This window comes from Pan paniscus, chromosome 7, assembly GCF_029289425.2.
Source record: "Pan paniscus chromosome 7, NHGRI_mPanPan1-v2.0_pri, whole genome shotgun sequence".
NCBI classification, from domain to species: Eukaryota; Metazoa; Chordata; class Mammalia; order Primates; family Hominidae; genus Pan; species Pan paniscus.
The window spans coordinates 129,678,123-129,693,323 of NC_073256.2; the positions used below are offsets into that span (position 1 = coordinate 129,678,123).

Here is a 15,201-nt window from a genome sequence, read left to right on the forward strand (position 1 = left end):
TTTTAAAAAGAAGAAAAGAAAGAAAATAAATCCAGTTCAGAAGAAAAGTCATCATAATTGAGTGGTTGTAAAAGAGGCTTGTCTATACAACTCTCAGGAAATCACAAATTAAAAGTGAGATGGAATACAAAGTGAGTTTCCACGTAACACTACATAATACTTAATTGTATTCATGAGGATGGTTCAATTTTTGAGGGGGGGATCAATAGTTATGTGATGAGAACAAAAATAAATAAAACACCTGACTAAACCCAAATAGATATAGCTGACTAATTTTCTACGTTTATCCTCACGTTGTGTAACTTTATAGCTCAAGTAAATGTATGTAAGGATGTATAAGAAGACCTAAGAGGTAAGAGAAAGAAAAATGACTGAAAAATGCAAAACAAGTTGAAATAAAAGGTGCATTATGCAAATAGCTCTTCCAAATGACATATAAACATTGCATTTCAATTAGTAATGTCCAAATAGAGGACATATCCTGCAAGCATTTTTTCTTAATCTTTTTTAACAATTAGAAAAGATCAATTTTTGGAAATGGCTACATGATTTACATATATTTTATCATTTTACTTCACCAAATATCTCATTTTTAAACTATATTTCAACTTTCTTATTTGAATTTAAAACAATTTTAAATTAAGGACATTGAAAAAATGACTCCATATGTAAATTACATGGAGTATATTCAATGAAATTGTAGCACTAATTCTACAAAGCAATTTCAAAATTTCAGAAAGCATGCGGTATTTTTATTTTACATGATAGTCAATTATTCTCACAAAATGTTTCTTAAGGATTATATATGTATACCATATAGGAGTGTGTATGTGTATGTGTGTATATAAATATAAATAAAAGCAATCATTATGTAACTAAAATACAAAAGTTTAAAATTAAAAACAATTAAAATTCAGAGCATGTTAATGGTTATTTAAAATATATATATTATAAGCTTATTTTATATCTTTTAATTCTATTATGAAATTTGAGATCAAAGATTCTTTCCCAAATTAATTCTGGGAAATTAGTTAATACTAAGAAACTGTAAATACTCCTGCTATTCATTGGTCAAAGGAAAGCAGCTGTTTTAATACTTTATTAAAATGTATCTATTCTGCATGAAGTAAATGCCTTCAGTGTTGATAACCCATTACGGTAATGGTGCTTCCCAGAATCCTAATAAGTGATTACTGTTTCCTTGCATCAATACAACAAGAAACAATAATTCTTTCATTTTGCATTTGTTTACATATGCCTTTGAAAGCTATCTTTTTATGAATTATAAATTGCACTCTAATAGGTAAAAGAAGCCATTTCAAGTGCCTGGTAATACCTATTCTTTAGCTAATTTTAACTTATTATTGGTTGATTTTAAATTTTAATTACCTATCTTACATTTTGTTTTTTTATAAATGCCCACCAAAGAATAGGTAATAAGTAAGACTTCTTGTTTATTAACCTAGAGTATCCTGCATTTTTTCATGTGAGAATTCAAAGTTGCTATCTGCATCTTTACATGCTGAGTAGAGTTAAACAAAATACAAAATTAATTTTCATCTTGATAAAATAATGTAATGAATTAAGTATTTTAAAATTTTCAAAGTCCAATGACATTAGCTTTTCTGCGTAGCTGATGTTGAACTTCTCTTTATGACTATGACTACACTTAGGTAAGAGACTCAACTACTATTTAAAACAAGTCTTTTTGTTTTGTTTTGTTGTTTTTTGTTTTTTGAGATGGAGTTTCGTTCTTGTTGCCCAAGCTGGAGTGCAGTGTTGCAATCTCAGCTCACTGCAACCTCCGCCTCCCGGGTTCAAGTCATTCTCCGGCCTCAGCCTCCCATAAAAACACGTCTTAATCAAAAACTCTAAAACATGCAATTTTTTGATTAACAAGCTTGTTATTCTTTTTGCAGCATGATATAAAGCTCAGTGCCTCGACTTTTGACAAAATACAAAGAAAAATAAAAAACATATCTCTGATATCTCTGTTGTGTTATCTGTACCACTGAAGAAAAAAAATAGCCAGGTGGTGGGTTACATTTTTCTCTTAAATTTGTTGCTGTGAGAGCAAATTTTGGATGCTAAGAGTGAAACTCAGTCTTCAGTGTACTTGCCCATTCTTATTCTCTATTACCTCTCTGCAGACTTCACACTAACTCAGTCTTCCTCTATTTCAATAATTGTCTTAAAACAAAGTAACTGAAATGGAGGATGTATGAATAAAGTACGTATACAAGGGGAAAAAGTCAAGGCATATAAGTTGCATAACAATAATGAATAATTATAAAACAGTATGTTTCTTTCCCCTGGAATTTATCATTCTGCAATGTTATGCCTTGTTTTTATGAAAAGAGTTCACAATATGCTTCCGAATATTTCCATTCTCAGAAAAGTTAGTGATCCAAATAAAAACGTTAAATGGTGCTAATCTCACATTCATGTTTTTGTTCATTTTGGCATAATATACTTCACCTTGACAGGCAGGGACTGGCGCATCCCATGCATGATACCCATAGGAAGACTTTCTGCACACAGCACTGCTTTTTCCAACAAGTCGGAATCCTCGATCACAGGCCCAACGGACCACACTGTTAAGCTGCCCACCTGTCTGACTGATAATATATCCATGAGGTGGGGATTCTGGTGTACTACAGTAGAAAGCTTTTCAAAAGAAAAAAAAAAAGCTCTTTAATTAATGAATCAGAAGTTATTACCCAAAGTGATAAACACCTATACAGCGACTAGTGCTTAAAAGTAGGTCAGTGGTCATCTATGTAAATTTTACTTCATATGAACAACATATTGTGCTCTTTCCTCTTTTGAAAATGATCTACTGACACAACTTTTGGGAGACATAACTAACTCTCAGCTTTCTTCCAATTTATATTGTCACCGAAAATGTCTTCTGAATTGAAATGTATTTTCTTAACACCCTGGAGGTTCAGAAGCCCAACAAATATCTAACTGAACTTTGGAAACCGCATTTCCTGTCATTTGAGGGACCTAAATGCCACAGCCTTGGTAGCAATATTTTAGAGCATGTCGTTTACATGTCACTTTGAAGTTATATCCAGACACCTCTATCATGTTAGGTCATACATTTCATTTTGGTTGATGTCTAAAATAATCCCCCACATTCCATAATCCTCTTTCCCAGTCTATTAAAGGGTGTCTATTCTGTCAAGAGCGTTTACATATTATGATACAAATTGCCAATAAAATAAAAAAGTTTTTTCATCTCCTGATGTTTGAAATGCCAACAGATAATGTCAAATAGCTTTTTCATATGTACTTTTGAGAATATTCAGCATGGCAGGTCCCATTTACCTTCTGAAACTTTAATGAATTCATCTGAGAAAAATGGGGCTTTGGGGGTAAATAGTAAGAAACAAATTGGACTTAGGATATATATGTCATAACCTGTCATTTCTAAAGGCAAAAATACATATTTAATATGTCAAGCTGTTCTTGAGGGCTAAAAGTGGTATTTTCATTATATTTATATCCAACTTTGTCATAAATAATAAGAACAAGGATTGGTCTATAATACAGTCAATCTAATACTTACAATTGTTTAATTTGAATAGTTTCCTTTTATGTTATCATGTATCATGAATTTAATGTGCTGACTTTTAAATGCCCTATTTGGGCAACACTTTAATAAAAAGATATTTACATTGTTTATATTATAGAAACATAAGCTCAAGTATGAAAATTCTTCAAGATGACTGGGTATATCATATAGTTCAGTTTTTTTGGTTATTTTTTGAGAAGAAGTTTCGCTCTTGTTGCCCAGGCTGGAGTCCAATGGCGCTATCTTGGCTCATTACAATGCCCACCTCCCGGGTTCAAGTGATTCTCCTGCCCCAGCCTCCCGAGTAGGTAGGATTACAGGTGCCCACCACCATGCCCAGCTAAGTTTTTGTATTTTTAGTAGAGAGGGGGGTGTCACTATGTTGGCTAGGCTGGTCTCGAACTCCTGACCTCAGGCAATCCACTCGCCTCAGCCTCCCAAAGTGCTGGGATTACAGGTGTGAGCCACTGCGCCTCGCCATGTTTCAGTTTTTTAAAACACATCTACTTTGATTGCATAATAAATTATTTTTGATTTAATAGAAACATAGGATACAATTATGTACATAGTAGTAATATGCTGTCAGTCACAAGTTATTCTAATATGTAAAATACAAATTATTAATAAGTTAAAATCAAACTATCATCTCAGAGTTTTAAAATCAAGGGAATTAAACAGAATTATTCTATTCATACATTTTATATGTAGTTGTAAATTTGTATAAATGAGTAAAATTCAAAGTATACTTTTTAGAACTGAAATTCAAAATGTATCTGTCTATGCCCAGAATCATAGTGTCAGAGTTTATAAAACATTTATAAAAGGAATTTTCGGTTGAATTGATTACCAATGACACATGATTTGGGAGGCATGGTGTGAACACTGTATAGAAAGAGACAGCTGGCTGATTCTGAGGGATTCTGCTATTGAGCACATATCCATGGCCTCTGACATGATTTAGAATGGTCTCTGACATGATTTAGAAGGGCAGTAAAGAAAAGGAACATAACCTTCACATAATAGAGGACTATTTATGTACATTTACTCAACAAGAAAATTATTGATTCAGTATCAGTAGACCCTATAAACAGGAAGACATAATAGAAAAATCTATGTCACCTTGCTATTAACAAGAATTTCCAGCCTACATCTTTCTAAGCATCACGCAAGGAAAAGCAGTAGCGACAAAACGCTTCCGTTTTTAAAAACTGAAGGTTTGTAAATGATGTGTTACTCTCTCTTTCGACTTTTAAGATATCTTAGCAAGTATCACAAATAGATGGATAAAAATTAAAACAAAGATTTTGACCTCTGTATGTTTATCCTTTGTTTAAACTTGTCATTTAAAGGAGTTCTTAAATAGGTCAGATAACACACAGCTGAGCAACACTATTAATATTTTTTGTCAGTTCAAGGAAAACAAATCTATTTTTTAAAGTATTAAAAATCACAGTTTAATTTATAACTGACATATAAGTCATAAATATCCTAAATGCTTTTAATATTTTACAAAATCATATGAGGGGTGTAGAATTATTATCATTACAATAGGAAATAGAGAGGTTACATAAATTGTCCAGGAACCATCAATGGAGGAGCTGTGATTTGAATTCATGTCTAACTGAATAGTGTCTCTGCTCCTTAATCATAATCATACTGAAGATGATAGTGAGATCTGTCCTGAAGTTATAAATTTTACATACCTATATATCTTATCCGGAAGCCTTTTTTGTTATTGCCATGATCTGCTGACCACTGAAGAAATACTTCATGACCATTGCTTGTTATATTAAAAGCAGATGAATAATCCCCACTGAGGGAAATAAGCACTGGACTTTGAATATTTGGTCCTTTGGGAAGAAAATAAAACAATTTAGATAAAGCTAATTATATTCTCATTTGTCTTTAGTATTTTATATCTTTAGAATAGTATTAAATATGGTTAAATTGCTTCACCACCAATCTACCTCATTAACAATAATTGAAAACATAAAATGTTTGTTTTAAGCATTTTAATTCTATAGCTAAATGATGTATAATTTGTAAAATAATAATGGAGCTAACTATAATTTTCATATGTTATAGGAGTGAATTTAATGTTGGTACTTCTAAAAATATCTGTAAGATAAACTCACATAAGCAGCTGTTTATACTCAAAGTTTACATGTGTAATTAGAACATTTGTACTTAATTGATGAATATCCAATAAATATAACCCTTGGTTACCATCATACACCTGAAGAACATCAAATTCCTTTTCTGTCTGGAAGAATTCTACAAACATGGTGATATTATAACCCTTTTCCACTGAAATGCTCCATGCACACATTTGAAGATTTGGGTAACTGTCAGGATATCCAGGGCTCAATATGACTCCAGTAGAATCTAGCCGTAATTCATTGGCAGGACAGAGCACTGTCAAAGAAAAATGTCATTAAATAATGCCAGTCTTTTAGAGCCTCAGTGAAAACTGTATTTTAGATACTGAGTATTCTGCTTTCATGTTCAATAGCTATAAGGATGATACGTTGAATTATTTGTTAGAAGAGACAAGTTGTATTAAACTTATGATTCAAAAGCTGGAGGAATGACCTAAAATTTATAGTATTGATTTATTTTTTATTACATGGAAGATGCACCACTTTCTGGACATAAATAAATACATAAATAAAATATAAGCCATTTAATTCCTCCTCTTTCTTCACATTTTTCCCAACCTCTCCTAATCTTTTGTTCTCCCACCTCTGCCTGTCTTATCTATGTCCTTGCTTTACCTCTTTCTTTCCTTACTTTTTAACTCACTCTCTTCTCTCTTAAACTTTCTACTCACTCAGGTGTGTGGGGTCAGACAGAAAACTGTCCTCTCTCAAAGTATTCATTTCAAGTAAAATCATTTCTGATATCAGGTATATGTTTACCATGAGGATTTAACACAGTTCTGAGTCACCAGTTGCCTTTCAGCTCTACACTATCTCCAGCCTATAAATGTAGCCCAAAGCACAAACTCTTTTTATTTAATAATATACCTCTGCTTGAATATAATATATGTATATATATCAACACACTATAAAAACACATAAAATGTGTTATATATTGACAAAAAACATAATTATGGTCTAACAGCCTGCAACATATAGCAAATTTTAGTTGTTGGCATCAATTGCATTCTGTATCAGACCAAAATTATGAACATCTACTTAAATTTGGATTTAGAATGAAGAATATGACTAAGTTGATCAATCCCTTTTTACTCAAATTATGCCATTTTAACCTCTTACAAAATTTTTTTGAAGTTCTGTGATGTGGAAAGAGTATTGGAATTATTTAGTATGGTCCGTTGTGCAGAAGTAAACCAATATGCACCAAACAGGATTTGCTTCAATATAAGGAAGAACTTTCTATTTGTCAGAATAGTATAATGGCTATAGTAAAATGTCTTACGAACATAATTGCTAACCAGTTTTAAACTTAGACTGGACTATCTTTTGGGTGTTCTTACTGAGAACATTTAGGCAACTGAACGAATGGGTGAACTAGATAATTTTGATGATTTGGTTAATTAGAAATCTATCCCATGCGATTTCCTAATTCATCTACTATACCTTAGCTTTCATTTTGGAGTTAAATAGCATTGTTTCTCAAAATAATTAGAGCAGCACTTTAAGAAGAATTCCTGTTTTTCAATGTTTATTTGAATGAGTTGGGATTGAAAACTACTAATGTAGTTGCTGGAATATAATAAATAGATGAAGAACTTATATATTCATAGTGTTCAGGGTACAAAGACAATTAAATATTTTTGAGTTATAAAGTCTCCAACAAGTATAGGAGTAGAAAAGAGTAACTAACATAGTGGATGATGGCAGCATATGATTGCTCTATAAACATGTTAATAACTTGAAAAGACTTCTTGAAAACTTGAAAACCGGCCAGAACTAACACATGGCTTTTTGAAAACTGACTATATAATAGAGTTTAAAATATAGTATGGCTAAAGCTAAGAGCTATTTTCTACTTTTTTTGGATATTATTTCAGTTTCTTCTACTTCAACCTAGGATTTTCCTTCATGGATATAATTTTGAGATTAAAAATATTGAATAAATGGTATCAGGTCATTCTTTCTCCACCTAAAAAGAGAACTCTGACATTGATTTTCAAAAAATTTAAAAATACATAAAAAAGAAATAGATAAACCTGAAGATTGGAAATGATATGGAATATATGAGTCAAAGGCCAAAAAAAAGTAAGTATGTGGCTACGACATATTGAAATGAGTGGTATGATCCAATATACTTTACTACAATACACAAATTAATCTATTCTCACATTATCTAACATATAGCAAGAAGCCTGACAGCCACCAAGAATAACAGTAAATATTTGTTGATTGTAACTTTATGTTAGGCACTGTTAAACACCATTGGTACATTATCTCCGTTATCACAACTTTAAAAACTGTGTATACTTTTTATCCCCATTGTACATATGAGAAAACTGATGGCCAGAAAGTTTAAAGTGCTCAAAATCTACTAGATTCAGTTGCAGCCAATGTTTTTAAACCAGAAAATGTAAGCATCCATTAAATTTCATTTACAACAAACTCTTTACAGAAAACCATATCTGGAATCATTTTCCACATTTTAAGTGAGACACATAGAGCTACAGAGCATCTAGAGAAGAAGAGAGAAGAAAAACGATACTGCTATTTTTTTAGGAAAAGTCAAAAAATTTTTTAAATGGACTAAAAACGATGTAGGTTAATTCTAGCCGATTCCAAACAAATGACTGTCTTAGCAAGCTTGTGTAATAAACTCAATTAAACAAAAATGTAAAGTTAGCTTTTTGGCTTAAATGCCTGGTGAAATAATTAATATAGAAACTCTACATAAATTCATTCTAAAGGATGATTTATTAACTTTATTAGCTAGTATCTGAAGTGTTATCAGGAGACAAAAAATTTCTATGTTTTCTGTATTCTCCACAGCAGACAGAATAAGTTCAATTACTAATCTACAGGAAATTCTGATTTGGGGAATAAGACATTGAAAGTCTGAGAGACAAAAAACTGTAAAATATCTAGCTTATCTGAATGTTATATTTACTTTAATTCATAAAAAATTTTTTGAATTGGGATTCAGATATAAAAACAAGAAGCTTGCTCTCCAAGAGCTCACAATATAGTTTTTATTGGAGTCAAGACAGAAATGCTGTTATGTAATTGGCTCATTGACATATCCTGTGTCTGCTCAACTTTTTTTCCCATGTATAACCCCTCAAAGGTTGAGCCTCTGTCTTCTCTATTTGCATATCTAAATATCTGAACATGAAACCTACATAATCCTAAAGGTCTAGAGAGTAGCCTTACATGAAGGAAAAAGCTGAATGAATGACATCTAAATGTCTGGAATATGTAAGTGATAGACTTCAGAATTCTCAACCAACTTCAAGATGTTCTAATAGCATTAAGACCATGAGAAATTCTCACATTGGCTCCAATTTATACCCCCAAACCTGCTTTCCTGCTTTTCTTTTTGCTACCATCAAAGCCTCCTGCAATCTTTTTATCTTCTTGTAAGGCTTTCAATTTTATAGTATGCTTAGAACCCCATAATAATCAGAAGTTACTTTAGACTTGTTATAGTAGCTAAGATACTGCACAAGAAACAGATTTCCAGTATTCTCAGAAACGAAACCTAAAGAAGGAATTAATCCAAAAAAGCTAGAAATAATAATAAAATACAACTCAATTGTATTCAACTGAATCAACATTTATGATAATTGTGTGTTAGGCACTGTTCTGGGCCTAGGGACTACACAAATGAACAATAAATGTTTTTTGAACATCACAGCTTAGCACATCATTCAAGGTCTATCTTTGCCTTGCTCTTGTAACATAGCGAATCCTTGAAGTCCATACCCTGTTGTTTTTCACTTCTCTATCTTTGCATATATATCTGCCACTTAGACCACCCTCTCTCTAGCTCTGTTCTACCAGAATAAGACTCATTGTCATTTGGAATTGTGTTTCATGACTCAGGAAACAATGCTTCCATCAAGCTTTCCCTACCCCACAAGCAGTTAAAAATTATATGAATCTACAGCTTCCTGGTCTCTTTCCCTAAACACTGTACTGCTATCCCCTGTATGACTGCCATATCCCTTTTCCATGATGCTTCCACAGCGAGGGCCACTTAAAATTTATTTTTTGTTACTCTGCTTGTTTGTTTTTTCCTTAGATCCTCATTGTGTAACAGGTACTCAACAAAGTTTAATGAGTCTAGTGGTTAGATAAGAAGCTCTATCTAAGTAAAAGCAATTAACATTGAAACATTTATTTAAAGTGATTTCCCTTTCTCTCCACCTCCATTCCCATCCCTAAGAGCAAAATAATTGAAGTAAGTTGAACGGACTTCATGCTAAACCAGAAAAATTTACCCTTGAAAGAATCAAAGATGTTTAAAGTTAAATCTGATAAACAGTGGACTATTTCTAAATGAAATAGCACATATGAGTTATAAAATGTATAGCACTGTTTCCAGTTAAATATTTCATATTTATATAGATTTTTCTCAATCATACCTATATTAAGTTAAACATAAAGCAAATATTTAAGAAATAAATAATCATAGGAACCATTGAATACCTTGACAAACTGGAGGTGCTCCATCCATCTGCAGTCGTTCTCCTAATCTGCACGTCAGAATTGCATTACCAACTAAAGTAAATCCTGGAAGACACTGATACCTAATAATATCACCTATTAAAAAAAAGAGAGGAGGTTTCATATAAGCAACAAGGTGATGATAAAAATAAACAAATATTTCAATTGTAGGAGAATATTTTCTCCTTTAGTTATTTTCAATCAGTATAAAAATGTTATTAGGTATAAGTAGGAGTTATATTCAAAATATTGAAAAACCAGTATATAATACTCATTGACCCACCAGGACTGAAGGCAAAAGTGAACTGCCATTCCCTTTGTACTGGTGCATGCTGACTGGATATAAGCAACAGTCATAAGGAAATAATTTAGTTGATATAGGTGAGATATTCAATAAAAATACAAGTAGTTAGAAGGCTTTCTATTTATTGAAGTTACATCGGTCACTGATAGTTTCTTTGTGTGTCTCAACCAAAATCAATATAATAATAATAATGAATAATAAAAGTTTATTACGGCAACATTAAGATGTCTTCATATATAATTTTTTTTCAAACTGTGTGGCATTATTTGGGTTGAATTTCTAACTCAGTTTTAAAGCAAATTTATGATTAAATTGAGTAGAATCAACTAAGCATTTTCCAAGATATGGAAATGAAATATGTCTTCTAATATGCCCTACAAACCATTCATTCTGCCAAGTCAGGCATAGGCCTGAATTCAAAGAACAAAGGTTAGAACTATAGTGTCAGAAGGCAGCAAAATAATAGTTTGGAAAGAACCATCAGAATACAGTTAACGGCTTCAAATTTTAACACGTTTTCTTATTGTACATTCCAGAAAAACAAATTTAATTTTTCTTCTCTAATAATCCCTTTCCTCTTTTCACTCCTTCTCCCTTCTTAAAAATTCTAAATAATCTCTATCAACACAGGGAATGAGGGTCTCAAGACAGGCTATTACCATTCTTTATTTTGGCTTATTTTTAAGCAAATAGTTCTGCCAGCAGTATGTTTTCCTTGAAAATAATTTAACAGCTTTACCTATTTCAAATTCATCATCTTCCGTCAAAATTTCAGCATTGGGCACAGGTGGTGGAGGTTGGCACACCCTTAGTTGATAGGCTATAAAAATAAACAAAGTGTTTATTCCTTTTCTGTGCAGCTACATGTATTCACATATGCAAAAAAACAAGAAAATTACGGAAAGTTGTTTAAAAAGAATAAAAATAAATTACATAATTTATCAAGTGTCAATTACATCTTTATTTTTAAAAATATACTACGACATTACAAAATATTTTCCCATGGTAACAATGCTTACTTTTTATTCCTTATTTCTTACCCTTATTCTATTCCTTCTTGTTATGTGGTTCAAAACACCTTGTTTTTTTCCTTCTTTGCATGATCACAATTTGGAATTACGTATTCATGTTTGCTTACTTGCTCTGTGCCTATCTTTCCCAATACTCATCACTGAATGCCCTGCACTTAGCAAAGTGCATGGCATACAGCAATAATTGCAAACAAATGCTCAGTGTTTACTTTATTCCATACAGTATTATAAATACTTAACTCAATCCTCACAAAAAAAATTTTATTATTTAATTTATGTTACTATTTCTATAATTGCCCCCATTCTTTTTTTTAATACTTTAAGTTCTAGGGTACATGTGCTAAACGTGCAGGTTTGTTACATATGTATACATGTGCCATGTTGGTGTGCTGCACCCATTAACTTGTCATTTACATTAGGTATATCTCCTAATGCTATCCCTCCCCACTCCCCCCACCCCACGACAGGCCCCGGTGGGTGTGTGATGTTCCCCTTCCTGTGTTCAAGTGTTCTCATTGTTCAGTTCCCACCTATGAGTGAATTGCCCCCATTCTTTAAAAAAGAAAACTGTTAAAGAGAGTTAAAAATTTGCCCAAATCAAGAAGCTATAACGTGACAGACCTGAGATTTGAACCTAGGTAGCCTGGCTCCAGAGCCTTGTCTCGCCATGCTACTTTAATATAATTATGAGACATCTGTTTATCAAATGTCATGTTTCTAATTATTATATCACTTGAACAGTTCATCTCATTGGATTAGATTGGCATTTGGCATAATTGAAAGGCCACCATGACAAAGTCTCTATGAATCCAAGCTTCATGCCTACTATCCTCACATGACATCTAAAATCTACAACCAAATCATTTGCTTGATTGAAGTCTTTTTTTTTCCCCTTAAAGTCTTCTAAAAATGTACTATATTCATATTCGTTCAGGAAACATGTTTTATACTATTATAACATCTGAGGCAAATTGTTTTATATGCCTATTTTTACTACTTAAACTTAGAAGTTCTTTATGTACTCAACGTGCCGATAAAGAGAATGAGACTCAAAATACACAGTAGCTTATACAAGAGCACACAATTAGTACAGGACATAACCAAAAACTGAAGTGTATATCCTCTAATTTCAAAGCCCATTCAACACTGCTTCTATTGCAAAACAGTATTATGGGAGTATTGAAAAGCATCAACTAGACCAGCTCAGGAAGACTCCTATAGTAGGAAAAGAATGAGATATACTTGAAAGAAGGAGTAAAATTTTTCCAGTTCTGAAGAGTAATCCTGGGGAGAAGAACATTTCAGGTGGAGGAGAAAACTTGAACAAAAACTTGGGCAAAGCATAAAATCATTGATTCATCATCATCTAACAAAAAGCTATTTATAAGAGATTAATTGGCTAATAAACATTCAGGTTACTAAGGACAAAGAAAAGAAAGAGTTTTCAAAATGTAGATCTACAGTGATGAAACAACAAAAAAATCGTGTTTTAATTTTCTTCTGCAAATTGTTTTCTGTCCCTTTAAACATCTTCCTTCCAGTAGTTTAACCTGTTTATAAAAGCACTTGCTGTGTGTGGATGTTAATTTGCAAGTAAAACACCACTGTACAGAAGGGTTACTGCTAGAGAAGAAAGACTTGCTGGGAAAGAACCCCATGGCAGAAAGTATAATCCAGATTTTTGATAAAATGTTTGGTGGATAGTAATTAGGAATTTTGACAATTGTTTTCCTGAAGTTATACTTTAAAGGGGGTACAGTGATAAAGGTAAAAGGTAATTGTAAGAAATGCCTAAAATGTAAGAGAAAATGGAGAAGATAGGGGGAGCCCTAAACAGAGAAATCTTTCTGAGACTATGCTTTAGAGAAGACTTTGTCTGATCTTACCAGAGAATAGAGATCAACTCAGAAATTACAGAAATGTAGAGATGCTCATACCTGTATTATTTTACTTGTGTTTTCCTGTGAAGTTATTTTAATCTTCATGCTAATCCTAAATTGTTCGATTATTGTAAACAAGAAACACTTTTTTATGTGGAATCCATGACTATTATCATCTGTGGAATATTCTGAGAATGACCTAGATAACTCAGTCACGGGATTTAAAAGATCAAAGGTTGTAATTTTTTACTAAAGAAGACTATGATGCTCAGAGTTATTATGTTATTTTTCCAAGACAACGTGGGTGCTGTGAGCTAATGTCTTATTCTCTGTTCTTTCCCATCACTGTCAGTTTTATAAAATGTGTCCCTAGAAGCTAAGAGATCACTGTGAGCCCATGGAGGGTCTGAGGTGTAATGTCCTTAACTCCCAACTCTACTTCAAAAAGAACAACTCTACTCTTATCAATTGTATAAATTTGAATTCTGAACAAATTTCCTTTGAATAAACATTCTACATTTTTACCTAAGTGATTCCCTTGATTCTTTTGGCTACAATTCTGACTTTGTTTCTCAATTCCCAATTCTATATTGCCAGGCTAAACATCTCCTCTGACCTCTTCATGCCTCCCTTTCCCACTCCTCACTGTTATTTTCTAATCACAGAACCCCTTTTGTGGCACATGTAAACATGACTTGTTCAAAGTGTGTTATTTTCCATTTATTTGCATGCTTGTTCATTGGGTCCCTATGTAGACTTTCAGTTACATGACAGAGGCTATTCGTTTATCTACCTTTTTCACTATCCAGGAATTAGTTCTTGTCACTATACTTATAATTCAACTAATATTTGCTAATAACTGACAGAATGTAGGTTTCTTCAAGAGGGAAGCAGTCTCTCAACAGTCTTCCCTAAGATGACTCCCAACTTTAAAATTGCCAGTGGGGATGAAATAGAAACAATTGAGTGTCAGACAATGCTAAACATTGAAATATAGGCAAGATCTGGTTAAAATGCTTTTCAGGGTTGAACTATGTAATTTTGAATAAAAAGTAAAGGGGAAAGGAGTAATGAAAAACAAACAAACAACAAACAAACAAACAAACCTCTTTTCATCTGTTTCTCTTTTGACTTTTGAAGACCAAGCACTACAAGAGGCTTAATCATAAGTAGCTTGCAACAATTTTGTTTTCAATCTTCATCAATCTCTACTAGTATGTTCTTTAATGTAACTCTATGATTTGTCCAATGTCTCTCCAATCTTGCTGCCAATATCTCAGTCTAGATTCCTGCCATTTCATTCCTGCTGTACTGGGTTGAATAGTTTCACCTAAAATTCATGTGTTTCCTGGAACCTAAAAATGTTATTTGAAATAGGGTTGTTGCAGACGTAATTGGTTAACTTAAGGTTGTATAAAATTATGGGGGTACCCTTAATTCAATATGACTAGTATCCCTATAAAATAAAAAGAGACACAGAGATGATCACACAGGTAAGATGGCCATGTGATGATGAAGGTTCAAACTGTAGTGATTCATCTATAAGCTAAGGAATGCCAAAGATTGCTTTTAAGCCACCAGTTTGTGGTACTTTGTTTCAGCAGCCCTAGTAAACTAATACACCTGTGTTATTAAATTGGCCTATAGTGTGTTCCTTACCTTCAGTGTCTCCCTGATACTACCCTTCTTACATACAGTGAAGTGATAGAAGAGAATCAGTGAAGTATTTACCTGGAATCCACTT

General features: G+C 32.6%; 1 protein-coding gene across 2 annotated transcripts in view; it reads right to left on the reverse strand.

The window, feature by feature from the left end:
- The window catches only part of CSMD3 (CUB and Sushi multiple domains 3), a 1,211,357-nt gene that overhangs the window by 85,508 nt on the left and 1,110,648 nt on the right, over positions 1-15,201 (reverse strand). For both annotated transcript variants that reach the window (XM_003823338.5, XM_034966508.3), the window contains 5 exons: positions 11,286-11,366; positions 10,225-10,338; positions 5,807-5,995; positions 5,284-5,430; positions 2,479-2,667 (listed from right to left, as the gene is read on the reverse strand). In XM_003823338.5, coding sequence (XP_003823386.3) covers positions 2,479-2,667; positions 5,284-5,430; positions 5,807-5,995; positions 10,225-10,338; positions 11,286-11,366 — 720 coding nt within the window. The remainder of the gene's footprint in view (positions 1-2,478; positions 2,668-5,283; positions 5,431-5,806; positions 5,996-10,224; positions 10,339-11,285; positions 11,367-15,201) is intronic.